Raw genomic sequence first — 26,598 nt, forward strand, 5'->3', positions numbered from 1 at the left:
GTGCCTAAGGCAGGTAAATCCCCTATCTGAGCAGTCATTGCTGGGGGGTGTCTGAGCCACTCTGGGCTCCACTGCCCACCTGATCACTTCTGTGACACATCACTCTAGCAAGGCAGTTTGTAAAATTAAGGGTTTTGCCTACCATGGTCCTTAGTACGTAATGATTCCTAAAAGCCAGGTAAACTCGCAACCTGAGATTATCATGTTAGATGTTGCCATCCCTTGCCTTCTGATCTGGCATCAGAACCATGCGTTTCAGTTGCTCACTTAAGAGTTCGCAGTGTTGGGCATTACAAGGATGACATTCCATTAGGCTGACTGGTCAAATCTTAAAACGAACCAAGTGGGTATAGGTTTCTTTCTTTGTGCAGAAGGCTTTGGGTTCTCTGTCCTTCCTGTACTTAGTTCTAAGTCTTCCTGGTACTAACAGATGTGCTTCTGGGCATTTCCGTGTACCAGGGGCGATCTGTATGTTAAGACACAGGCTCCCTATTAATGTTGGCCCTCAAAAGCTCTACTACTCTGGCAGCTGAGGCTGGGGGCTGGTCTTACTGAAATATACCTGTTTCCGTGGATATTGAGATACCACTTGATCTTCCCCACAGACATCTGGAGCTTCCCCTAGTCATTGTAGGCAGACCTGGTCTCAGCAGGCATCAAGCCTTTTCCACCTCGAGGCAAAGATTTTTTTGACAAGATGGCATTTCCTAAAATCAGTAAGATCTTTCCACACTACTTTAAACATCTCTGAATCGATGGTACCCTAAGGCACATCTTTTTAATCTGACTGGGACACTAAGACATATCTGTCTTTTTAATCTCACTTAATGGACAGTTTGTCCTGTCACATCCAGAACCTACTGCTCTTCAGACACTCCAAACTGCACTGAGACTGGCCATTTCAACTTCGGTGTTCCTTCTACTGCATGTGTGCTGGCTTGGATGGGGTAAGGGGTACAGGTGTGTGTTCATGACGCATACGTGGGGCTGAGGGCTTCAAACCACAAAGGCAGTGAGCAAGTGGACCTGCCACATGGCCAGCTCAATGGAGCCGCTACCCTTCTAGTTAAGGGGAGGCTCCCGTGGGATGCTGGGATTAAGGCCAGGAGGGTGTTTTAAGTGGAAGCTGTCAGGGGCCTGGGTCAGAGGACGTTTTCTCATTTGAAAGGGGTGCCCCATCCCTGCTCACTCTCACACTCCAAGGGGTAATGCTTGGAGTGGCCCCTGCAGCATCTGTCAACAGGAAACCCTGGAAAGCGGGGTGTCACTGTGGCAGTTGGGGACCCCTCATGTGTGGTGAGCACCCCTGCATTCCCAATGAGCAGCATGCAGCAGGGTTGTTACAAAGGCGTTTAGTTTATTCTCCTCATCAGTATCACTGATGTTCTCACGGTTCACATTTCCCAGTGTGGCTCCTCGCCTTCCTTACAGTAGTTCATGTGCAATCTCACTGACAGCCCAGGGAGTGGGGGGCTCGGCCCGGGGTGGGAAGGGCAGGGCGTTGGCACTTCACGCGGACAGGGCGGGCAGTCCATCCTGCGTGAATGAGGCGTGGGAGAGTAGGCGGCTGGGGCAGAGAGGAGGCCCCCACAGTCTTTTTTGCGTTAGTTGATTTCTCCATTCGTGCTCCTTCCTGGGCTGCCCGGGGTGGGAGGACCATGCAGCTCAGGGCAAGGCTGGGCAGGGCCAAGGGGAAAAAAGCAGCAGGCGCCAGAGGGCAGGCGGGTGGGAGGGCGCAGGGGCAGCTCCTGGGGTAAGGCACAACCCTGTCTTTGGCTCTCCTGGTGAGGAGTTTCCTCCCCTGCACCCCTGCCCAGCCCCTCTCCCCTCCCCCCCAGACCAACACACAGTCCCGGGAGCCAGGGGTGCCTCCTGGGGGTCCCTGAAATGAGAGGGCTCTGCCACCCAACCTAGAGTGCAGGGGCTAGGAGGAGGGACGGGGCAAGCCCCACCCGAGGACAAGGCAGGGAGAGGCCAGGCAGGGGTCTGCCCAGGACAAGGAGGTGGGGAGGGAATAGACCCCAGTCCCAGAGAGCTGGCCCCTGCTAAGGCCTGGAAGGAGGGGAGCGCCTGGAGACTCCTTCCTTGGGGGGGTCTGGCTGGAGCCCCAGACCACCCCTCAGCCTCGGCCAGCCGCTTACCAAGTGTCCAGGATATTGTGCTTTGGGATTGACGCTGGGGTGGGGTGTCAAGGCCAGGATGAGGGGCGGGGAGGTGCGACTAAGGTGCTTGTGCTTTAGCTGGGGGTGTCGGCTCCCCTCTACCACTCGGGCAGTGAAGGCTAAGGTGCCGGGGGCTGGGCCAGGGAATAGCGCACTGGGACCCCCCCCCGACTCCCCCCCTGCAACAAGCAGATGTCAGACCAGTGGGGGCTGCTGGGTGGGGGTAGGGTGGCTCCCACTCAGATTCTAAGTGTCCGGTCAGGGCTGACCCCCACCCCCACCTCCTGTGATCCCCCTGCCTCTGGAGACAGAGGTAATTGGGAGCAATGGGTGCACAGGGCCTGTCAGTTTGGGAGGCAAGACAGGTGAGGTCAAGGGCCAAAGCTAAAAATGTGAAATCCTGACACCCAGTGCTGAGGGAATGGGGAAGAAAACAATAAAACGCCCCAAATTCACAAGTCAAACAGAAAACAACAAAAACCCCTTGCTCTGGGCAAGGACAGAGGAATGGTTAGAGAAAATTCTGCAACAACTGCTAATAATGAAAGCAGGCCCTGCCCTGTCCCTAAGGCCAGGGATACCCTTCAAATGGAGCCCCACTGTGGGAGCAGCAGGTTAGACCCATAGGAGCCCGGGTGGCCCTGCCTCCCAAACGCACACCCACACTCCACACGTGCACACCGCAATCAACCTGCCCCAGCCCCTACGCCCCATCCTGCCTTCCACAGCCCTGGGGTCTGAAGGGGACCTCAGACACAGTCCCGCTGGTTTGAAAAATAAAAGGAATCTTATACTTCAATATTTCATTAGCTAAAAAAATGTTTTAAAAAGTATGTACACGGGGTGGGGGCAGGGTGGGGGTGGGGAAGGGAGGGAAGGGCAGCAGCCCCCCCACCCAGCCTGCTCCCCTGGGTTCCAACCCTGGTCCTACTGCCGCTTTTATCTTCATCTTTTTAAACGCAAAACATCTACACACGCACTCGAGCACACACACGCAAACGCTTCTGCAAGCGCCCGGAAACCTCTCCTTCTGTCCTCAGACCCTGGGTCTGCCCCCAAGGGCCCCCTCACTCAGGACCTGCCCCTCAGGCCCCAGGGGACAGATAGGGGCAGCAGAGGCTGAGTACAGGGTGGCAGAGAAGGGCACTGGGCCAGCCCCCACTCTACCACCTTAGGTTAGTCGTGAAATTTCTCTGAGCCTGTTTCCTCTGCTACAAATCGGGCAGCAGTCCCCACACCTCGCTTACCCCAGCCTGCGGGTGCAGGGACAGACCAGAGAGACAGGAAGGCGCTTTTGGAAACGTGGAAGCACTGGGAGGTGGTGGTGGCGGCGGCGGGGGGTCCTGAGAACCCCGGGGCCCCTGTGAGTCCCAAGGAATGGAGGCTGAGGAATACCTCCTCCGGGTGGCCCTGGGGCCTGGGGAGGTGGGGCTTCCGGAGCCCCCCAGGCCAGCCCCTCCCTGTGCCCAGCCTGGGGAATAGGGAGACAACTGCCAGGGGTTAGGAGAGGGGAGTGGGGGCTCCCCAACTGTGCACAAGTGTGTGCTAGAGAAGGCAATGCAGACCTCACACCCCTGCCACCTTCTCCCAGCCCGCTCCGATTGGGGTCTGGGGTGGGACTGGGGAGGCAGAGGGGCCGGGAGCATGCACCACCCCCCGCAGGCCCTGGGGAGGGACAGACAGTAGCTAGTGACCAAAATGGTGGGCAGGTGTGACGGTGGGGGGAGGGGGGGAAAGGGGGCAGAGTGTGACAGCCCCTCGGGGACAGGCTGGTGCGGCTACTGCAGAGCCTCAGCCGAGGGGCCGGCCTCGCCGTCATGGCTGGCTGTCTCAAAGCTGTGCTCCATGCCAATCATGTCTGGCTCGATCTTGCCCGTGTCGCTGATGAAGGTGGTGTAGGCATCACCCTCGGGCACGAGCAGCTTGACCTTGGGCATCCAGCTCTTACGCACAACACGGCGAGCATTGGTGCACATGTCAGCCGCGATGGCGTTCATCTCACTCTCTTTGAAGTTGGGGGCAAAGTTCTGGCAGTAGTCTGTGGGGGCAGAGCAGGTGGCTCAGGGCCGACATGGCCCAGGCCTCCAACCCTGCTGATAGGCACTCGGCCACACGGCTCTTGAGAACCCTGAGCCACACAGACACGGCACCCCTGAACACCCCCTCACATGTGACAACTGAGGCCATCGTCAAGACACTGGACGGTGTTGGCTAGGCCCAGGCTCCACTGAGCATGGCCTCATGCGGGGGATGTGTGGGTTTGACGGGTGGCCCAGTGCTCTTAAAAAAAAGTGCACTGATGTGCCAGAATTCAGGAACTGGGGGACTGCATGTGAAAACCTAGACTTCCCTCCTGACCACTGGCTGGAGCCCAGGCTGCTTCATCATTCCTGTGACCACCGTGAGTTGGAGGTCTCCCTGCCCCACATGACACGGGCTTCCCTTCAGGGTCCTGCCCACTGCCTCTCATGAAGGAATCTCTCCCCAATCACAGCTCTCTTCCCAACAAGCCTAGATTGAGCCTCAGAATCCTTCTTAACATCGAACTCTATCCAGCCATCAGGGCCAACACCACCAAGAGGGACTATCTGCCACCCCAGGACCCACCCAGCCTGACCCTGGAAAGTCACTTACACTTGACAGCGTGGAGGACGCGACTGTCCAGCGGTTTGCGACTGGGGTTGTTGCTGGAAGAGCGGATGCCAGTCCCACAGCTGTTGGCCAGCGTGTTCCTGGGGCAGGGGGTGTTGGGGAGAGTCAGGTCCCCGGTGGTGGGTGGGACACGGGGCAGCCCCACTCCCCTCCCCTGGGGCTCCAAGGAGCAGCTCACCGGTCAAAGAAGGAGGCCAGGAGGCGCCGCAGCAGGACCTTGTGCCGCGTGCCCGCACTGACGTGGCAGTTCATGAGCTGCGCCCTTGTGATGTACACGTTGGTGCCTGAAGAAGGGAGCCAGCGAGTGGCTGGGGCCCCCAAACCACCACATTCCCCACGCAGCCAGGCCCTGGTCAGGGCCCAAGACCCTCCCTGGCCACTTGCCCCAGGATGGCCTTATTGTTGTTCAGGAAAAGGCAGTGACAGCAGTGCCACCACCCATGGGGCACCAACAATGTGCCATGCTAGACCCTGCTCACATGTGGTCAGCATTTCCCGCACAACCACCTGGGTGCCAAAAAGAACAAGCAGCAGAGGCTCGCTGTGCTAACCAATTGATAATCAACCTTCAAACCACCCTATGAAGCCACTATTTACCCCCATATGTCCAACAGTGCCAGCCAATGAACGCATGCCAGCCTCCAGGGTAGAAGCGTAAAGGCCAGTCTCTCATGCGTTATCAACGCCAAGGGGTGTCAGCTGCCTGGGGGACAGTGGGCAGCAGGGCTGGGCTGGACCCCACCCTAAGTCTGGCTCCTACTACCATGCCACAGGCCGCTGGCTCAGAGGGCGCTGAGGCCCAAGGGGGTGGCGAGGCTGGCCCACCTGTCACCAATTCCAGCTTCTCTGAGGGGTCACCCTCGTCGTACAGTTTGGGATGGCAACGGTTGCCAATCTGGTTCATGAGCTCAGCCGGGAGAGATGCCAGGTCTTGCCGCACCCGGATGCGATTCCGGCTCTCTGGGGTCACCTGCTCAGGGAGGGCCTCCACCTTCTCAGCTGGCGGGCAGAGAGTGGCGTGTGTCATGGACAGAGGCGGCAGGGGCCAGGCTGGGGTGGGGGCACAGGGTGGGCACCTTACCTGTCTGGCCGACGTTCATCATGCTGTACATGGTGTACATATTGCAGATCTGCCGGTACTGCTCATCTGTGTCTTCCTCGCCCGCATCCTCCTCTTCATCCTCCTCGTTGTGGTAGGAGCCGGGGCTGTCGCTGGTATAGGCGCTTGAGGTGCCTGGGCTGGTCCGCTCCGAGGTGCTGGGCCCACTCACCACGGCCCCTGCCCCTGCCGCTGCCGCCACCAAGGCCTGCTGAGGCGGCGGGGGCTGGGGTGGCCGGCTGGCCGCCAGGTCCGGCGTGGAGAACTTGGCCATCTTGCGGCTGCCGTTGCCCCCGCCCCCGCTGCCCCCCGCCTCCTTCTGGCCACCATCCCACAGCCGCTTGGCCACGGGCGTGCACTGCACGGAGTCCGACTCCTGCTGCTCTGTCTTGATGCGCGACACGAGGGGCAATGGGGTCCCGCAAGCAGGCCAGCTGGACGTCTGTGCCACGGGGCTCTGGGGCTCGGACGACGGGGCCTCCTCAGCGTGCAGGCCCTGGGAGTCGCAGCTGGGGGAGCTCACCTTGAGGAAGAACTCAGTGCCCTTCTCCATGATCTCCTGGATTTGCAGGAAGCCGGCTGTGTACATGAGCAGGAACTGGTCGCCCACGTTCATGCTCAGCCGGCCTGTGTAGCAGAAGCTGAGGATCTGCTGGAAGGACTGCGGCTGCACAGCTGCTGGCAGCTCCACCACGGCGCTCCGGCTGCTGTTGAACAGGTCCCGGAAGTAGGAGCTGCTGGCAGCCAGCACGGCCCGGTGGGCCTTGAATGCGTGGCCCTTGACGACCACCGACACATCACAGTACAGGCCCTGCAGCCGCTGCTCGTTCAGACACTCCAGAATGCTGTTGCCAAAGTTTGGAATCTCCATCTGCAGGGTCTGAGCCATGGCTGCGACTGTGTGGGGGACAGGGAGAGATGGGGAACAGGGTCAGCTGGCACACTCAGCCCCAGTCTCATGGACCTCCCTGCTGCAGGGAGACATGGGAGCACAGACATCAATGCAGTGGAATGTGCCAAGGCCCTAAGAATCACCCAGAGCCACCCGCTTCTGTTCTGGCATAGACTTGCCTACAGGACAAAGCAGCTACGTTAACTACAGGCCAGGGGGGCTGTGGGCTGTCCCTTGCAGACAGGGGAACAAAGGCACACTTACATGTATGTGCTTGAAAATTAAAATGAGTTAACGGAGCGAGCACCCATTGAGTACAACATGCACAGGGTACCTCTGAAAGGCACTGGCACAGAAATAGCCAAAGAGCAAGGTCATCAGATTTTCCATACTGCATCTGCACATGACCCTTAATCACAGTTTTGTTGAATGACTGAATGATCACCCAAAAAACCCTGAAATGCACAACAGCATTACTAGTCGTTAGGGAAATACAAATCCACACCACACTGAGATACCATTTCATACCCCGAGGCTGGCTGGAATAAAAAAAGATAGCAAGTGTTGGCCCGGGTGGGAGACTGGCACAGCTGGGTGTGGGAAACTGGTGGTTCCTCAAATAATTACAGAGTTTACCACATGAACCAGTTAATTCCATTCCTTAGAATTCTACCTATGAGAAATGAACACATACATCCACAGAAAAGCCAGTCCATGAATGCTCAAAGCAGCACCATTCACAACTGCCAAAAGATGGAAAATCCACCTAATGCCTGCCAGCAGGTAAATGGATAAACGCAACGCAGTCTATCCATACAACAGAGTATCATTCAGCCATAAACAGGAACTATGCTACACACTACAACAAAGATGAGCCTTGAAAACATTTGCTAAACGCAAGCCAGGCAAAAGGACCACAAATTACATGACCCATTTATACAATATCCAGGCAAACCCAGAGACAGAAAGCAGATTAGTGGGTGTGGAGGTGGCTGGGAGGAGGGGGCAAGGTATGAGCAAAGGGATGCAGGGTTTCTTGCCATCATGAAAAATGTCCAAATTGTGGTGGTGGATATCCGACTCCGTGAATCTACTAAAAACCACTGAACTGTACGCTTTAAATGGATGAACTCCATGATACGTGCATCTCAATAAAGCTGTGAAAGATATAGCAAGGGAGAGAGGAAACCACAAGACTGGTTTCTTCTGGGCAGAACTGGGAATGAGAGACTAACTGAACATGCATGTTCTGGGTCTTTTACATTTAGAACCTGGTATTGACTACTTATGAAAATAGGTAATATTTTAAAATAAATGTGTAAAATCATACGACACACATCTAATTCATGCAACAAACTTAAGGAATGGCTTGTGACCCTGCTCAGGGAGCCCATCCCCTATCCTGACCTGTTGGACCCAGGCACCCCTCACAAGGGTGAGCTTCCACATCAGAGCCTATCCCATCAGTGCACATTGCAACCCAAAGCTAGTCAGATGGGAAGGAGCAGGTCCTACACACTGGGGGCAGTGAGAAAAGAGCCTTGGAGGAACGTGGCTTTACAAGTGACCCCGGCCCCTACCTCAGGTAAAAGCAATTCTCCTGTAATTTCTACAGGATGTAGAGGGCTGTGGGTCTGAAATGGCAGGGTGTGACAAGAGGCCCCAACAGAGCTGGGCAGGTGAGCAAGAAGGGGAGAAAGGAGGAAAGGAGAAAAGGATCGGTGCAAAGGCCCTGGGGCAGAACCTAGAGCCCTTAGCTATTCTTCCCTCATTTGCATGTTAGCTCCCAGGCAGCTGTCTTTTGTTCATTAACAAGTTAACTCTAAGCAGTCTTGTGGGCCGAGTGAGGGATACAGTGGGGACTTGGGTTCCACCTGGTAAAAACAGGTTCATTCAAGTGGGGCTGCCTGGAGGGGCACTTGGAGGCCAGGAGCCTCAAAGCTCTGCTTCTCCATTTGGAAATGGATGCTGATAAGGCCACCCTGATTTTGCAAATTCAATCTGTACTCACATGTGGCTGACCCTGAGCAAGACGCAGACCCTGCACCACCTGGCACCCTGGCTACCTGCATGGGCTCCTTGAAACCTCTTAGTAAGCCTATAGGACCGATTTCACACTCCCAATTCTCTGTGGGGAAAACTGAGGCCATGTGAAGTTAAGGACTGTCCTGAGGTCACAGTTAAGTGGCAGCAACAAAACTCAAACCAGGTCTGTCTGAGCACCGAAATGGGTGCTGTCCATGGTGCAGACCAGTGTGGAGTCCGACAGCTGGGGTGAGATGCTGAGGCCTGGCCAGCAGAGGAGGGAGGTGGTAACAGCAAGGACAGGGACAGAGAGAGGACAGACTCAGAAGTCTATGGTGAGGGAATCTAACCACCAACTCCAATTTGGGACATGGCAGCTGGGTGGGAGGTATGGAGAGGGAGCAGGCCTGAGGTGGTGTGGGCATAGATGTATCCACGCTGCAGAGGCCAACTTGAGGGGCCCCCGACCTGCGCCCGGTGTGCCCGGCGCTGCTGCTCTGCTCAGGCTTCCTCCTCAGTGGACGCCAGGACAGCCCCACTTTGTGGGTGGGGACCACATTGCACAGCCCTGCCCCCTCACAGGGAACTGGCACAGGACTGCTGCTGGAGGGGAGGGTGGGGATGTCACTGAGGTTCTTGGGATAGCGGGAGGGACCAGAGAAGGAGGGAGCTCCTGAGGGCATGAGCTAACCTGATATTCAGGCTGGGGTTCCCCAAGCCTCAGGAGCCCCAGCCTCAGTTAACCATCTGCAGGGGTGGGGGTGGGGGACACAATTAGTGCAAAAGGCTCAACCGATCTGCGGCCTAACCCTCCCCACAGCGCTGCCTGCCGGGCAGGGGAGGAACGGCAGGTCTGTGAGCTGGCTACTTGTTGGTTGGGAGGTGATGGGATTGAGCCAACGGACAGGGTCTCTAAACCACCCAACTACTCTGTCCCCACCAGACAGAGCCCCCCACTCTGCTGGAAGAACTTCCTTAGCTGGCACCCAAGCCCTTCCCACCCCACCCATCTTGGCCCTCTGCCTCCCTGCTGCTGGCCAGGCTGCTGCCTGAGCTCTGCACCCTGCCTCAAGTGCCCCCTGCTCCCACATCTTCTTCTTCCACCCTTAGCTACTTCCTGCTCTAATTCTCCAGGCTTCAGAGAGCACCCCTCTTCTGCACATACCCCCAATCTCCCAGCCGCTGCACCCTGAGAACACTAAATCCCACTAGATTATGACAGAAAACCATATTTGAATCTTTTTTCTTGGCAACTTGGCTTATCACCCTGCCCATCTTCCAGGGTCCCCAGACCTGCCTGCAGGGGAGGGGCAGTCCTGAGTCCCACTAGGGGCGAAGGCGACCCTCCTAACATCACTAGTGTCCTGGTCCCAGGCATGAGTGGGTCTCCCAGCGAGACGTGAGGGCACAGCACACGGTTTCCATGACCTCCCAGCAATCACTCAACAAATATTTGCCAAGCCCGGGTGTCTGGGGCAGGCCACAACCAAGACAAGGCTCATGGCCATTCATCCAGGTCACACGGATCAACGAGCTGCATACCGAGGCCTCCAAGTGCACCCAAGGGTGAGGCCAGAGCAGAGATCTTGGGAGGCACATCTAAAAAGGCTAGGAGCATGGCCCTCAAGGTGCGGGGGAAGGTGTGCAGAACCTGGAGGGAGAAGCGGCCTGGCCTTTCCAGAAAGTGGTGCTAGACTCAGCCCTTGTGAGCATCTCTCCTCCTGTTCTCACCTGGGAACGGAACCCAGGGATCTGCTCTAGACCAAACTGTCCCCTCCAAATTCGTAAGTTGAAGTCCCAAACCCCAAATGGCCTGGATTTGGAACTAGAGTCTTCAGAAGATAACTAAGGTTAAATGAGGTCATGGAGTGAGTGGGGCCCTCATCTGCTAGAACCTGTGTCCTTGTCACAGGAGGAAGAGATTTCCCTCTACAAGCATGCACACAAAGCAAAGGCCACAGGAGCACATTAGAACCCAACCTGAACCTGACCATGCTGGCACCTGACCTTGAACTTCCAGTCCCCGGAAGTGTGAGAAGATAAAAGCCACCCAGTCTGTGGTATTTCATTATGGCAGCCTGAGCGACGCCAGGCTTGGAACACCATCTACTCGCCCACAACTCTTCTCTGGCCTCTGGCTTGGATCTCCTGTGGGCGCCAGACTCACACACGGCCCTACACCAACTTAATGTGCTCACAACCCAGCTCTCGTACCTGCCACGTCTGCTCTGGCACAGCTTCTACCAGCCCCTGCCTTTCCCACCTGGGCAAGACCCTCAGAGTCACACCCCGGACTTCCTCAAAGCCAGTTCTCACCACCTGGGCCCTGAGGACCACTACCAGGGTCTCTACAACACACTCTGGGGTCCTGCCTGCTCCTGGGCCTCCCAGACTGCTGTCCCCCAGGTGGCGCCAGCTCTTCACACCTTCCCTGGCCACCTATCTCCAATTTCCAAAGCCAGAGCCTCTCCCAACCCTGATTCCTTCAGCCACTTCTCCTGCGTGGTTTTTCCTCCGCAGCACTTCCCGCCACTTAGCTAACAGAATGTGTCCTTGGCTTTGTATCAGCTTCACTGGGCAGGGCACCTGCTTGTCAGGGTCACACTGGTGTGACCCCTGCCCCAAGTACCAAATGGACATACGGTGGGCACTCAATGGTTGTTTGCAATGAACAAAGAATTATTTCCATGACTTCCAATCGGACTCCTTTTTTGTTCCACATTAATGTGACTAAAACAGGATGGGACTTGGGAAAGGTCTCGGAGGCTGAGCAGGGGTGCCATTCGCACTGAGGCGCGGGCCACTGGGGCCGGCATGGATGGTGCTATGCAGACAGGAACACTTCTCTGGCAGCCTCACCAGATGGGTGGCCTGTAGTCGGGGTCCCACTTGGGGCCAGTGGAACTGGACCTCAGATTCCCACCGACTGCCCAAGTTGCCGTGGATCACGCTGCAGTGCAGCAGGCTTGAAACCAAAGTGCTCAAGTGACAGGTCCATTCCCAGGAGTGGAAACTCCCAGCTTTTTGGAAAGGGAGCTCTGAAGTCCCCAGGCTCTGATGGAAAAGATTTGTGCCTCACCAAGACTGCCCTTTCCAGGGAAGCTGTGAACTGCCCAGTGACACAGAATTAGTTAAAAGAAACCACCACCTCCGAGTGTAAGGACCGAAGGCCCCTGGAAAGCCCCACCATCATTTACCCAGCTCATCATGAGGGCAGAATGACAGCATGAGGGAGAAAAGTGGCACACCCCAGGCTTGCTTGGGTGCCCTTCTGGTCCAGAGCCACTCAGACCCTCTGTGGGGGCCGAACTGGAAGGCAGCTTAAGCGAATGTGTGCTAGTGAAGAGCAAAGTGATGTCTGACTGTACAGATCACTATTCTTGGCATCTGTATTTTTTTTTTTAAGTAGGTGCACATTTAATTCATTCTTTTTCCCTGAAAAGCTGCCATTAAACCAACAAAGGCTGGGTGACAGGATTAGCAACAGTGGCTGGAATTTACACTGCCTCTCCTTTGCACCAGCCCCTGGCGAGGGCTCAATTTGCCTCCCGCTGGTTTTAAGGAGGAAAACAATCTTCCCGCCACTTTACAGATAAAGGGAGCAAGGCAAAGGATTCCACCCAGGCTATTTGGCTCTTGGCTACAAACTGGGAGGTAGCTGAGGCTTCCGGACCACAGCCGGCCCATCCTGAGCTGGTCCTTTGCATGAATGACGTTGCTGCTACCCAAGGCAGGCAGCCGCCACAATGAGACCCATTTCAAGGATGGGAAAATGGCACCTGAGAGAAGCCAGAGAGGAGCAGAGAAGCCAAGACAGGTCAAGGTCAGAGCCAGAGCTCTTTCTCTTCACTGGGTGTGTCCTCTCCTGAAATGGGGTCCGCTGCCTGCAGGGGGCGGGGGCGCTCCACGGGAGGCCTTCCTCCTTTGCCCAGCCCCCTGCCACCTCCCAGCAGCGATTCTCCACCCTTCCTCCCCTCCCCACCACCTCCGGGAATGAGCAGTCTAGCCAGCTGCCTCGCCTTCCTCTCTCCTCCTACTCTCCTCGCAGCCCTTGGCAATCTGGCCTCTGCAGGAGGCAGCTCCTTCCTCAGAGGGCGCTGCAAGAAGCCAAGGCCCTGCCCCCTCCCACTCTGACCACAAGCCCACCTGAGTCATACCACACCTACTCCCGCTGGGCAGGACACAGGGGCTGCAGCTGTGCAAAGGAGGGAAGGAAGGGCAAGTGCAAAGGCCCTGAGATGACACTGATGCAGTGAACACAAAGCCAGCTGGAGACCACAGAGCCTGGGCAGAGCCTGAGAACCGGAATCTTATTATAAAGAATAACTGTAATCTTATTACTAGGATCAACCACCCCCTACAAAGCTTCCAGCTTGGAATTACGCTTCTCTTCCTTTACACTTAGGGAAACATTCACCTATAGCGCCTGCACTATTTGGTCTTCCCAACTGTAAAATGGACTAATAGCAGCAGCCACCTCAAAAGGCTGTTTCACGTATTAAACCACCATATAACACAGGTAGACCGGTGCTTAACTTCCCCAGTAACACCAGCTATTAGTTACGTTCCCTCTGCTCATCCCCCGACCCCTCACAGGACTGTAAATTCCCTGGCAGCGGCGGAGCCATCTTATGCCTCTTGTCATCTCCCAGAACCTTATTCCATCCACAAGATAATGGGCAGGGCTTACTGAGGCCCCCCACCCAGACTTCACCCCATCATCCAATCACACCCCAGACACCACCTTCTCCTGGAGAACCACACAGTGGGAATCTGCGGCTACCACAGCTGGATCATTCTGTTGGGGGGCTGCCCCCGAATATTCTAGGATGGTGACCAGCACCCTGAGCCCCCACTGGGACAACCAGAAATGCCCCCAGACATTTCCCAAGTCTCTTCTGGGGTGGGGGCAGGTGCACAGAATCCCTCCTTGTTGAGAAACACTGCAGTTCAGTTATGTTCCTGCTTGTCCACACCTGTCAGAGGAGGAAACTGAGGCGCTGAGATCACGACTGTTGCCTGGGGTCTCATGGCGGAGTAGGGTGGAGCTAACCATGGAATCTGATTCTCTCAGCTGGTGTTTGTTCTCCTTTACCTACCCTCTTCCTAATTCAGAGAAGAGTCAGTCCTCACAGAGGGCCCCTGGGGCTCTAAGGATGCCAGACCTTGACCAAGGAGGCAACTGGGAAAGAGATGTACAATGACCACTCACACACAGCCACCCCTCACTGGCCCGAGGAAGGAAGAAAGGGGCTGGGGGCGGGGGGTAGCAAGGGCCCAAGAGAGGGAGCTGTCTCGAATACCGCCTCCATATGCCTTCAAGCCCTGTGGCTCTCCGTCAAGGGCTCTGGGAATGACATTGATGAACTCCGAGTCAGGACTGGCTGGACCAACTCCCAACCTCTCTAAACCCTGTGCTTCCAGGCTGACCCCAATTAACAGGTTCTGCTAGACCAACAAAAACGCAGCTCTTCTTGCAACCTGTTCGCTGGGGCACCCCACTGCCTGGCCAGGGCACCAGATTTTAACAGGCCTTGGAGGCAGGCCAAGGGGTCTGGTCTTTCATCTGGGAGCAGTGGGGGATCCAGGAGACCCTGGGTGTTTCTTTTCCGTGAATGGCACTAAGGGTGTCTGTCTCCACAATAGCACACCCCCCCCCAATTCTTTCCTCATGAAGACAAGATGATTAGAGCACTTAGCAAGAGCCTGGCACACGCTCAATAAAGGCTTTCAATGTGCTGTCCCTTCTGCCTAGAACATTCACCCCTCCCTGCCCAGCTCCCCTATGCCAGGCTTATTCCTTATTATTCAGAGCTCAGCTCCCCTGGAAGCCTTCCCTGACCACCCAATCCAGAACTCTCCATCCCTGCCAGCACTTACTAACACTTCACCTTGTTTTATTAGTTCATGAATAGGGAAATAGAAAACGATCTTGAGGTTGGTCACCTTCACTAGAAAAGACATTGCTGAGAGCAGCTTCAGGATGTGTTATTCAGAGCGGCACCCCCCATCCCCTAGCAGGGGGTCCCCACCCTAGGAAAACAGAACTGTCCCAAGGGTCCCTTTACGTATTGCACTTGCCCTCCCCACCCCCTGCAGTTATTCTGGCCTCCTTTGGGCCCCAGATTCGTGCATCTTATCCTCAAAGAAAGGTAGTTATTGAATGCCTTCTCTTCCAGCTCCAGGAGCACGCCTGGATCCACACACCATGGCCAGCTCCCACCAGTGTCTACCCATTTCAGCCATGTGACCAGAAGTAGCCACCCCTGTCCTCTGACCCAACGCAGAGCCCTGCTGAGGCCCACCAACCAGGCAGGGGAAAGGCCACTTCAGGTGGGGCTGCTGGCCTGGATGCTACCCTTCCCAGAACCAGGCGGCCAGCCAGGGAGGAGAGGAGGGCAGGGTCCTGGTGGGGGCAGTTCTAGAACTACAGGGAGACTAGGGGAAAGGAGGGAAAGAGGGTGATAACCCGGATCTGGATGCTACCACTTGGCCCAGCAGTTTGTTGATTCCTGCCTCAGGTGCGGAAGGTCCCAAGTCTTCTTCCCAGGCACACGCTTTAACAAACTTGCAATTAGCCCAGAAAGAACTACAAAAATTGGGGCAGTCTAACCATGAACCAAAGTGTTCTGGAAGACAAATGGGGCAAGCAAAGCAAAATCCGGCTCGGGAGCCAGGCCCCATCCTAATAACCGTCTCCCCCTGCCAGCCCACAGCTTGGTGACCCCTGACCTCTTGGCTCCCAGAAAGGGGATGAGGTGAGACCAGGCCTCAGAGAAAGCAGCTTCACTGTTCCAGCCCCCAGGGATGCCAGGAAAATTCTCTCCACAAGGGTCCTGATCCATCCCTTGGGATGGACAAGGGGGAAGTCCTCAGCAGAGAATTTCCACCAGGGAAATCGGGAACAGTAGGGAGCTCCTCCAGTCATGCTCCTTGAACAGCCAGCTTGGGAGACTGGTGGAGGAAGGGGGTAGGGTCAGTCACTCCCAGTCTGCTACTGCTACTGCCTAGTCGTGTGACCCAGGACAAGCAACCCTGAGCTCCAGCTTCCGTGTCTCGTGCCATGGAGAACACTTAAGCTGACCAGGTGGAAGTGAGCATTCAGATACAGCAACTGACCAGCAAGCTTAACACGGAGCATGGCCCAGGAAGATCACCCCAAAAGTAAAGCCCTGGGGTTAGTAGCCCCAAAGGCCTGGATTAGGTCCCTGACTCGATCCCTTTCTCAGTGTCCTGGCTTCACCCCATCAAGACACTGCAAGACACAATGAACACAATGAACAGACCTTTATATGCTCGTTTCCCAGTTCTTCATCTCCAAGGAACTGGTGCCTGAGGAGGCCATGTTATAAGATGGTGGCTGCGTGGTCCCATTCCCTAGGCTTGAGCCTTGAGGCTCTGGTCACAGAAAGCAGGGACAGAATCTAGAACCCCAAGATCCTCAAGTAACAGCACACAGTGTCTCCCTAAAGAATAATGGGGTGGGGGACAAGAGCGACCCCTCATGGTAAACAAGATGCTAGGCGTTTCGGACTATTTCCCAAGCTGCCCACACAGACACCCACTTGAGCAGCCAGCGCCTTGGAACAACTGGCAGAGGCATGTCCAAAAGGTAGGTCCAGGACCCAGAGCCTGCCAGAGATTAGATGTGGGAAGAGAAACCCCCTGGGTTCGGGCCGGAGCTAACACCTGCCGGGAGACGTGAGCACACCTTGGCATGTGCCTTTGATTACAGTAGTTTCTCGGGACCTGCCCCCACAGCTCCACTAGCGGAGCGCACAGACTCTGCCTCCCCGGACTCCCAAAGCCCGTACAGTTAGTCCTCAACCGACCCGATCGCCCGGTACCCGGCCTCCCCCGCCCACCCCGCCACACTTCTCGGCGAGCCCTAACCTCACGTGACCCCTGAAAACGTCTCTGGGATCTCCTATCCGCCCCCACCCGAACTAACTCCGCCCACACCCATCCTGCCCCACTTCCAGGGCTTCTCCTCAGGCGCCCCCAGGCCTGTAACCTGACCCACCCACCACCTCCAGCGCAAGGACAGTACCTGCAGGCATGGCCCCTCCCCGCCCCCGCCTCCGGGCCGTTTCCCTCCGGCCGCGCCGCTCGGTCCTCCTCCCCCACTCGGCCGGCCCAAAGCCCGACTCCTCATCCCCCTCCCCCCTCCCCGGACGCCTCTTCACTTTTCTTTTTTGGGTCCTCCAACTTCCCTGGCGCCCCCGGCACCTGACCCAGGGCGGCCTCACGCCCCCCTCGCGGGTAATGAGGGGAGGGCTGGGCCCGATCCGGGAGGTCCCGGGGCTGGACGCTGAAGGCCTCTCGTGAGGGCCGGGCCTTCCGCACCAGCCGGCCTAGATACAGTGCAGGCTGCGGGCCTGGCTCCTTCTTTGTCGGAGGAGCCTCAACTCCCCGGCCCTCCCGCTTCAATCCTCAGCCGGCCCTCGGATCGTCCCGGCGAGAGGAGGCCGGAACCGGGCCTGGGACAGGCCGCCTCACCTGCGCCGTGGCCGCGCCCCGCGGGCTCCCGGCGGGCTCCGCAGCGGCGGCTGGGGCCGGGCCTGGGCCCGGGGCGCGCCCCCCTGCGCCGGGGCCTCGGCCTCCGCCTCCGCGGCCTCCGCCTCAGCAGTAGCGGCAGCCGCGGCGGCCATTCATTGTGGGCCAGGCCGCCCCAGCAGAGCGCCGAACGAGCGCAAGCAGCGTCGCCGCCGCAGCCAGGCCGGGAGAAACGGCCGCGGCACCGCCCACGCCCCGCCCCCGAGACGAGTCCAGCCGAGCGCCGAGCGCGCCCCTTCCTCCCACCTTCCTCTCCTCCGTCTGTCTCTCCGCTTCCCTCCGGTACCTCTACTCTGGTGGAGAATTCGAATCCTGCTCGCGACCTCGGGCAAGTCGCTCTGCCTTTCGGGACTTTCGTTTCCTGTAAAACGAAGAATATAATGACTTGTTTCTTGTGACAGGCACTGTTTTAGGACCCTGTAGGAATTATCTCGTTTAAACGTCACAGTAACATTTTTAAGTAGAAACATTTTTAAGTTACACACACACACACACATTTACTATAGAAAGGGAGGCACAGAGAGATGAAGAAACCTACCCAAGATCACAGAGCAAGTGAAGTGGTGGCGGGTGCCAGGAATCAAACCCTGGCTTAAAGACAATAAAAGGTAAAGATTTTATGATGCTTACACAATGCGAGATTCCGTTCTAAGCATTTAACCTGCGCCAACTCGTTTTAAACTCCCCACAACCCAATAACGAAAGTTGAAAAGTTCTGCCCGCTTTTGCAAATAGGGAAACAGGCACGGAGAGGGTTAAGAACGATAGGCAAGGCGGGCTCTCCTTTCCTACATCTGTTAGAACCTATTAAGGGTTTACTGCGTGAGAGGGACAGCTTTGCTCACTTTCCAGGAATAGGCATTCTGTTGTTTAAACTTTGCTCTGTATCGAAAGCTCGGGTTCTTATTTAATAGGTAAATAAAGTGAGGCCCAGAGAATTTAAGTAATGGGCCAAGAGCATGAGATTCAAATGCAGTGAATCTGATTTCAGGACTTGAGTTATTCCTTCAGGGTACCCCGACATAATGTGTTTACAGCACCCCGCGCACAGAAGCGTTTCAATAGTGTTGTATTTCTCGGCTTACCGCCCCTTTTCTGAGCCTCACCTTCCTCATCCGTGAAATGGGTTACTGACAGTCCCCCTCCCTGGGGAGCTGCTGTGTTTGAGACCACCCGCGCAACACGTCCAGCGCTTTCCGCCACGCAGTTTGAGCCCTGCCGCCTACTATAGGCAACTTCACGGAGTGGCTACACTCTGTCACGTGATCTCCCCAACTGCGCCAACATGGCTGCGCCCGGGTCCTAATCTGGGAAACGTGTACCGAGACCACTTCGGTATTCGGTATCTCCAGAGAAGGTGAGGAGGGCCTGGGCGGCGCGTGGAGGGATCCGGACCCGGGGAGGGTCCACTCGAGAGCTTCCGACTTCGCAGGGGCTGGTCCTCCGACTGATGTTGGGGGGGTGTCAGCTTAACGAGGCCAGGTCTCCTTAGCCCCTGCTTTACAGATGTATAGGCTACCCAGTCCGGAAGGCAGTTCTCTGATTGTCTCCTTATGCCCTCCCCTGCCCCGCGAACGCTTGGGCGGCGAAGTGTCCACGAATGTCCCGAACGAGGATAGTTCCTTGGCTAAGCCTGACTCTCCGTTCCACCCTCAATCTCTGTAGAGCCCTGTTTGTGGAGGGGCAGCCCCAAGGGCCGCGGAGTCCAGCCGCAATGGAGAATGGTACGGGGTCCTGCGGGGAAGAGCGACCACCTGAGGCCCAGCAGACGACGGTCACCGAGGGGGCCGCGAAGATCGCCTTCCCCAGCCCCAACGAAGTCTTCTACAACCCGGTGCAGGAGTTCAACCGGGACCTGACGTGAGCACGGGGTCCGGGGTCAGCTTGGCAGAGGATAGTGGGTCTGTGAGGATGAGCGGGTGTAACCTGATCCTCGGTCTCCCGCAGATGTGCGGTGATCACCGAGTTTGCTCGCATTCAGCTCCGGGCCAAAGGAATCCAGAGTAAGTGGACGTCCTGTCTCCACACAGAGCCCTCTTCTTGCCCCACTTCCTCTCCCTTAAAATCCAGAAAGGCTCCAGCTGCACAGCAGGCCCTCGGCTCTGCTTCCTCAGCCTTTCCCCAGGGACTTTGGGGGAAGATTTTCTTCCATGAATGTTCTGTATTTTGTAGAGTAGGGGGAGGTTTCTCATAGGGAGCTGTGACATCCCCTGACTTGTGCTTCCGGGTGGCTGCAGTCAAGGTGCCAGGTGAGAAGGACGTGCAAAAGGTGGTCGTGGACTTGTCAGAGCGAGAGGAGGACAAGGCTGAACTGAAAGAGGGTGCAAGCCTGGCCTCAGGAGACCAACCTCGAACAGCTGCTGTTGGGGAGATCTGTGAGGTGGGGCCTGGGCATAGGAGGTGGCAGGCCTGGCATCTAGTGGGTAACAGAGGAAAGAAGGCTCCTGAGGGGGAAAGATATAGGAGGTGGATGGTGGGTGCTTCTTGGGGTGCAGCAGAGCATGGAGATATCCATGTGAGTGGGACTGCCTTCTTAATTCCCACAGGAAGGCTTGCAAGTGCTGGAGGGCCTGGCAGCCTCAGGCCTACGTTCCATTCGCTTCGCACTAGAGGTGCCTGGGCTCCGATCTGTTGTTGCCAACGATGCCTCTGCCCAAGCCGTGGATCTCATGCGCCACAATGTGCAGCTCAACGGTGTGGCCCACCTGGTACAGCCCAGCCAGGCGGATGCCCGGTGGGTCCAGGGCAGCAGAACCTGGTGGCTGGAAGCCGCATTCTGGATTAGGCTATCTGGGGTCGAATCCTGGCTCTGTCACATTCGTGCTCTGTCTCCTTGGGAGAGTACCTTAGCCTTTCTGAGCCCTGGTTTCATTGACTGAAATGAGGACATTAGTTTTACAAGGGTTGCTACACCCATTAAGTGAGAGAGAATGGTTGTATAGCCCATGCTGGCTGTCACAAAATAAGCACCATTGTGGTTTCCACTTTAAATTTAACTCCTCGTACTTCTTGTATGCTTGCAAATGAACCAGTGTATATCCAGTGTCTGTTGTACAGCAGGCACTGTTCTTATCGCCAGGAATGTATCAGTAAACAAAACAAAAAAAATCCCTGACCTTGTGATGTTCTGGTTATAATGCAGGGATTGGTGCACTAGCGGCCTGTGAGGCCCACACAGCCTGTTTCTTTATGGCCCAGCAGCTAAGAATATTTTTAAAGGTTTAAGAAAAAAATACATGGTAGGGACCTTATGTGGCCCATAAAGCCTAAAATATTTACTGTGTGACCTTTTACAGTAAGCAAATAAATGATATTTGCACTGCTGACTGTGTTAGGATCTAACAGGAAACAGACTATAACAAAAAAACCGTGACAAGTAAGTAAATTATATAGGAAACTAGTGAAAAGGGTTCTGAGAAAAAATAGAGGCTATGGGGGATGGAAGAAGGTGGCAGGGGTGGGCTTGCAATTTTCAGTAATGTGGTCAGGGTAGGCTACGTTGAAAAGGTAGATTTATTTGCATTTCCTTACCTATAAAGGGAATAATAATAGGGCTCTAAGTCCACAGAGTTGTTTGGATGATTAAGATTAAACAAGTTAATACCTCTATAAAATGCTCAAAACTGTATCAAGTATATATGTGCTGTGTCAGCACTAGCTGTTACTGCTATCGTCAGAGATGGGTAGACTGAGGCCCAAGGAGGAAAAGTTGTGCAGTGAGCAAATGGCCCAGCCAGGATCTGAGCCTGGGCAGCTGGCTGCCGAGTGCAGCCAAACCCATCACACTGTATGAGTGAGCATGTGCAGGCGGCTGAGGACCTGGCCCTCTCCCTCCCAGGTTGCTGATGTACCAGCACCAGAGGGTGTTGGAGCGGTTTGATGTCATCGACCTGGACCCCTATGGTAGCCCTGCCCCCTTCCTAGATGCCGCTGTGCAGGCTGTAAGCGAAGGAGGTAAGCCTGACTGACACAGGGGTACTGAGCAGGGCTTCTCATATTTGAGGGGTCCTTACTGCCCAGGCCCTCCCCACAGGGCTGCTGTGCATCACCTGCACGGACATGGCAGTGCTGGCAGGGAACAGCGGAGAGACGTGTTACAGCAAGTATGGGGCCATGGCCCTCAAGAGCCGGGCCTGCCACGAGATGGTGAGGGGACCCCCAGCATCCCTTCCCACCCTGCAGACCTGCTCAGCTACCTGCAGGCATTTGGGGCCAGATCCATCCCAGGACATTCATGACAAGCATGACTTTAACCAGTGTAGTTCCTAAGAGCATGGGCTGCCCATCCTGGTCATTTCTGGGGCAGCGTGTTGCCTAGGGTAGGAGTGGGTGTTACTTCAGTCTTCCTAGTATTCTCTATTATAACAACTTCTCAAAAAATTTTTTTTCCTTTTTTTTTTTTCATTAAGGCCATTTTTCAGGTCTGGGTTCAGCCCTGGGTTCAAGTCCTAGCCTGGATGGTGGCTTTGGGCAAGGGATTTCACCTTTCTGGGCCTTGGCTTTTGCATCTGTGAAATGAGTTTGATGATGACCCAGAGCCCATTCAGTTGGTGTGGGGATTCAGGATGGCAGGGGCTGGCTATGTTGGTAGGCTAGGAAAGTGGGGTGTGTTGTCCTAGTTCCTTAAGGGCCCTGACTTCAGGTCAGTCTGGGAAACACTGCTTCCTCTCCTGGGTCAGAGTTTTGCAGCAGCCCCCAGCAAGAAGGGTCCAGCAGTTCTGCAGCTCTAGTGGCCAGAACACAAGGCCTTGGACCACACTGCACAGCCTGGGGCATGCTGAAGGCTACTCCAGATAGATTCAGTTTGTCAGGCCTGTGCATTCTTTAATCAGTTATGCTCCAAGCAGGGCCACAAAAACAGAGACTGTCCTGATTTCACAGATGAGGAAATTAAAGCACTCACTTGCCAAGGGTCATACAGCAGGACGCTTGGGGCTGGGCTTGGAACCCAGGGCTGGGCTTGGAAGCACCTTCTGCGGCTCAGGGGTACAGGGGAGCGGCAGTGGAGGCAGCCCTCTAAGGCTCAGCCCCCATCCCCAGGCCCTGAGGATTGTCCTGCACAGCCTAGACCTCCGAGCCAACTGCTACCAGCGCTTTGTAGTGCCGCTGCTCAGCATCAGTGCTGACTTCTATGTGCGTGTTTTCGTTCGAGTCTTTACCGGCCAGGCCAAGGTCAAGGCCTCAGCCAGGTTAGCCTGGGGGCAGGAAGGGGTGATGGGCTGAGGGAGGAGGTAACAGGGCCTTTGCTCTAGGGCTGGGTGGGGTGGGGTGCTGGTGGCACAAGATCCTCACCTGATCCTGCGCTGGAGAAATGGGGGTGGAGTTGAGCTCTGGGAGGAGTTTGGTGTGGGTGACAGGAGTCACCTTTGCCCTGACAGCAAGCAGGCGCTGGTGTTCCAGTGTGTGGGCTGTGGGACCTTCCATCTGCAGCGCCTGGGCAAATCAGGAGCCTCTGGTGGCCGGTGAGAAAGGGTGAGCTGGGGAGGAAGGTGAAGGATGTGTCCGGGGTTGCCATCCCCTAACCACCCGTCTCTGTGCAGGGTCAAGTTCTCTGCAGCCTGTGGTCCCCCCGTGGCCCCTGAGTGTGAACACTGCGGGCAGCGACACCAGGTGGGGCTGGGTCAGGAGAAGTAAGGGGGCCACAAGGGTCCTGGCCATCTCGATCTCTGCCTAGCTGGCCACTGTGTGTCTGCAGCTGGGCGGTCCCCTGTGGGCAGAGGCCATCCATGACCTGGACTTCGTGGGTCGTGTCCTCGAGGCTGTGAGCACCAACCCAGGCCGCTTCCACACCTCAGAGCGGATCCGTGGGGTTCTGAGCGTCATTACCGAGGTGGGACCCAGCTGTGACAGGGAGGGGGCTCCACCTGTGCCCAGACATCCTTCCTTCATCCACTCCATGCCCATCCCACCCCCCTTGCAGGAGCTCCCGGATGTGCCCCTCTACTACACGCTGGACCAGCTGAGCAGCACTATTCACTGCAGCACGCCCAGCCTCCTGCAGCTGCGGTGAGGCCGGGCCGGGGCTGGAAGCAGGAGGAGCCTGTGCCTGGATGCTGGGTGCCCCTCTCAGCCTGGGGTCCCTATAAAACGGGTCAAACCATGTGCACAAGTGCACAGAACAGAGCTCAGGTGGATAGCCTGGCCAGGGGGATAGTCTTACTACTACGGTTGCTGGAATCACACAGGCTTCCTAGTCAGCTGTGTCCATGAGACATGGCTCACACCCATGCAGGTCAGCACAGGCTTCGGGTCCATCCCCCACCCTCACAACCCCACTTGGTCCTCAGGTCGGCCCTCCTCCACGCTGGCTTCCGGGTCTCACTTTCCCATGCCTGTAAGAACGCCATGAAGACAGATGCCCCCTCCTCAGCTGTCTGGGACATCATGCGTTGCTGGGTGAGGGCCTGCCTGAGCAGATGGGGGTGGGAGGTCAGGGGATGGTCGGTCCCAGCATCTCCTGACCTCTGGCCTTTGCCTCCCAGGAGAAGGAGTGTCCGGTGAAACGGGAGCGTCTGTCAGAGGCCAGCCCAGCGTTCCGCATTCTCAGCACGGAGCCTGGGTATGGGTGAAGGCACAGTCGTAGCTGCACACAGGGCACGGGGAGCTCACTTGTATGCCTACAGCACACATGCTTCCCCACACAGCCGCATGCTAGGACACACGTGAACACCTCAGTTGGAGCACATCTCTCCTCAGCTCAGAACTCCGTGGCTCCCACCTCACTCAGTAAAAACCAGAGCTCTACCTGCGGGTTCTGTCCCACCTCTCCAGTCCCTCCTCCCCAGCCCCTCCCTGCCTTCATTTTGTCTCACTCTGTCCCTCATTCCATGCTGGCCTCATCATTCAAACTCACCAGGCACAGCCCCACCTCAGGACCTTTGTGTGGGCTGTTCCCTCTGCCTGAGGTCCCTGAGGATCCCCCCCACAGCTCTTCCCTCACCTCCAGGTTTCCCTGGTCGCTCTGTCTTGTGCTGTGCCCCATGTGTAGTCACCCCGTCCTCTTCACCCTCCTCTGATTTTCCCCAAACTCTTAATCTCACACCTCACTCAGTGTGATTTGTTTATTTCTGATCTGTCCAACTACTTGTCTGTCTTGATATGAGTAGCAGGTTTTTTGCACACAGTAGACACTCAAATGTTTATGAAATGCATAAAAGAATCCTGACACAGGGAGGCACAGTCTTCTTGAGGCACATGGAGCTGCATTGGGGTAGGCAGGCCCCATGGGCATCTGTGTATGTCCGTGTGCTGTTGCCCCTCAGTCTATAACCCTACTTCCTCAGGCTGCAGGCTAACTTCACCATCCGGGACGATGCCAACCCCAGCTCCCGCCAGCGAGGACTCAAGCGCTTCCAGGCCAATCCCCAGGCCAACTGGGGCCCTCGGCCCCGTGCCCGGCCAGGGTGAGAGAGTGGTGGGGGTGGGGTTTGGCCGGGGCAGGGAGCCACAAAACCTACATGGGTCCCAGCTACTCACCTCCCTGTACAGGGGCAAAGCATCAGGCCAGACTGTGGAGGAGAGATGCAGGTTGCTCCAGAATAAGCGAAAAGAGCCAGCTGAGGACCCGGCCCAGCGGGCTGCCCGGCTCAAGACATTTCCCTGCAAGAAGTTCAAGGAGGTGAGGCCCCTCCACCCCAAACCTTGGCACACCCCGAGGAGTTCCCCTCCGGGCAGGAGGGCAAGTGGCTGGGAATGAGCTCCACATCCAGGAAACGCCCAGCAGAGGCCGCCAAGCTCCGGGCTGGGTTCATACCCACCATCCTCCCACCAGGGCACCTGTCAAAGGGGGGACCAGTGCTGCTATTCCCACAGTCCCCCAACACTGGAGGTCGCTGCTGAAGCTGCCTCCACTGGCTGTCCAGGGACTCCTTGCCAGAACCCACCTGGACCTGAGGCTGCCACTGGTCCCGGTGTAGACTGAGCCAATAAAGAGATGTCACCTTCCCTGACTCTTTTGTCTTAGATACGGGGAGAGGCTGCGTGTTGTCGGTCTGTCCGTTTTAACTCCTTGGGGGGACTCTGTGCATTTGGGGTTGGTTTGTCCTGGCTTGACTGAAGAGTTGTCTGTGTTTCTGTCTGGGGCGTTCTGTCTGTCCGGGGTGGGTGGGAGCTGACCATCTGCCTGCAGGGTGGTGGTTAAACCCTCTGCAGCACAAGGCAGCCAGCCTCGGAACCCCGCGTTGCTGGCGCCTGCGGTACCAGAGGTGGCCACGGGGCGGCAGCCGTAAGCTCGCGCCCGCCGGGCTTCCTACCTCGGCCCCACTCCCCTTCGGCGCGTTCCCGGATACGGGCGCGCGCGCAGGCGGTGCTCTAGCCTCGGATCCCCCACGTGGCCTCGCGCCGCAGTCTCCGCGGCCTGGTTTCTGTAGCCTAGCTCCGCTGCCGGGGTAGTGGTGGCGGAAGCCGGACCGGAACCAGGCGCCTCGTGCATCCGCTCCAGACCAGGTGCTTCCTGCCCCGCGGCCCCTCTGCCTCCAACACAGACAGGCAGGCTGCTGCGTCTGCTCTTCTCAGGGTAGGGGGTTAGCAAAGTTAACGGAGCAGCGTGGGGCAGAATCCCACCCCCAGGGTGGTAGCTGTGGGACCCTGCGAACACACCAGAGTCGTAGGACTAGCAGAGTTCACTCACGTGCTTAAGCACTGTACTTAACGTTTCCCTGGGTAGTAGGATGGTTATGGGATCCTGAGCTAAACCTGAATCCTGAAAGGGTGGTGTTGGCATTGGTGCTGGGTGGCAGATGAAGGCCTGTCTAGGGGCTCTTGCTGTCCCCCAGATACACAGGGCAAATAATGACCTACTCAAGTAGGAGGGCACTGGAGATAAGGAAGGGCCTTGTTACTGCTGCCTAGCTGTGCCCACGGCCCTTGTGGGCTGAAAGCCAGGGACCACCAAGGTGAGGCCATGTGATCCTGCAGCCTAGGGGGACATGCCATGGTAGGACTGCCTATTGCCCTGGCATCCTATGAAGTACCTCCCAGCTGTGGCACTTCCATTCACCCTCTTGGGCCTGGAAAGGTGGTGTGGACAGCATGCATGGGGGTCCAGAACACCTGCCCAGGCTGGACCCCAGAGCCCTCTGTTGGAACTGCCTTCCCTCACCACACAGTCTGGGAAGGTGGGTGGTGGGAAGGCAGGGAGGGGCCTAGTAAAAAGAGGAACCAGGCAGGGTGACGAGAAGAGAAGGAGGGGGCCCCGGGTCACGAGGCCCCCA

The 26,598-nt window shown here is 56.7% G+C and overlaps 2 protein-coding genes across 6 annotated transcripts; one reads left to right on the top strand and one right to left on the bottom strand.

Annotated features, from left to right (window-relative positions):
• Window positions 1–1,337: 1,337 nt before the first annotated feature.
• Window positions 1,338–18,576, bottom strand: NACC1 (nucleus accumbens associated 1). 3 transcript variants are annotated; one of them, XM_036878494.2, is made up of 6 exons: window positions 18,493–18,576; window positions 5,896–6,810; window positions 5,640–5,813; window positions 4,993–5,122; window positions 4,797–4,894; window positions 1,338–4,200 (listed from the first exon to the last, which is right to left on the bottom strand). In XM_036878494.2, the coding sequence occupies exons 2-6, from the start codon at window positions 6,800–6,802 to the stop codon at window positions 3,941–3,943; spliced, it is 1,569 nt and encodes a 522-aa protein (XP_036734389.2). In that variant the 5' UTR covers window positions 6,803–6,810; window positions 18,493–18,576; the 3' UTR covers window positions 1,338–3,940. The 3 variants fall into 3 exon arrangements, with proteins under 3 accessions (XP_036734389.2, XP_036734359.2, XP_036734398.2); XM_036878464.2 differs by lacking the exon at window positions 18,493–18,576 and adding an exon at window positions 17,330–17,527; XM_036878503.2 differs by lacking the exon at window positions 18,493–18,576 and adding an exon at window positions 17,330–17,524 and having other exon boundaries at window positions 4,993–5,098.
• TRMT1 (tRNA methyltransferase 1) lies at window positions 18,547–25,330 on the top strand. Of its 3 annotated transcripts, XM_057490157.1 has the most exons (17): window positions 18,548–18,743; window positions 19,052–19,246; window positions 19,334–19,389; window positions 19,624–19,766; window positions 19,933–20,120; window positions 21,225–21,340; window positions 21,420–21,532; window positions 22,427–22,575; window positions 22,765–22,848; window positions 22,927–22,996; window positions 23,082–23,216; window positions 23,307–23,392; window positions 23,674–23,782; window positions 23,869–23,945; window positions 24,670–24,789; window positions 24,875–25,004; window positions 25,158–25,330. In XM_057490157.1, the coding sequence occupies exons 2-17, from the start codon at window positions 19,101–19,103 to the stop codon at window positions 25,305–25,307; spliced, it is 1,872 nt and encodes a 623-aa protein (XP_057346140.1). In that variant the 5' UTR covers window positions 18,548–18,743; window positions 19,052–19,100; the 3' UTR covers window positions 25,308–25,330. The 3 variants fall into 3 exon arrangements, with proteins under 3 accessions (XP_036734328.2, XP_057346140.1, XP_057346139.1); XM_036878433.2 differs by having other exon boundaries at window positions 18,547–18,743; window positions 23,082–23,392; XM_057490156.1 differs by lacking the exon at window positions 23,082–23,216.
• Window positions 25,331–26,598: the final 1,268 nt, after the last annotated feature.

Source organism: Manis pentadactyla, chromosome 12, assembly GCF_030020395.1.
Source record: "Manis pentadactyla isolate mManPen7 chromosome 12, mManPen7.hap1, whole genome shotgun sequence".
NCBI classification, from domain to species: domain Eukaryota; kingdom Metazoa; phylum Chordata; class Mammalia; order Pholidota; family Manidae; genus Manis; species Manis pentadactyla.

Excerpts from the sequence above, each read along its gene's own strand:
- TRMT1 (XM_036878433.2), top strand. The coding sequence starts at position 19,101 with ATGGAGAATGGTACGGGGTCCTGCGGGGAAGAGCGACCACCTGAGGCC. Across the intron at positions 19,767-19,932 it reads CTGTTGGGGAGATCTGTGAG|GAAGGCTTGCAAGTGCTGGA; the intron begins GTGGGGCCTGGG and ends TAATTCCCACAG. Across the intron at positions 22,576-22,764 it reads AAGGTCAAGGCCTCAGCCAG|CAAGCAGGCGCTGGTGTTCC; the intron begins GTTAGCCTGGGG and ends TTGCCCTGACAG.
- NACC1 (XM_036878494.2), bottom strand. The coding sequence starts at position 6,802 with ATGGCTCAGACCCTGCAGATGGAGATTCCAAACTTTGGCAACAGCATT. Across the intron at positions 5,814-5,895 it reads GATGAACGTCGGCCAGACAG|CTGAGAAGGTGGAGGCCCTC; the intron begins GTAAGGTGCCCA and ends TCTGCCCGCCAG. Across the intron at positions 4,895-4,992 it reads CTGGCCTCCTTCTTTGACCG|GAACACGCTGGCCAACAGCT; the intron begins GTGAGCTGCTCC and ends CCCCTGCCCCAG.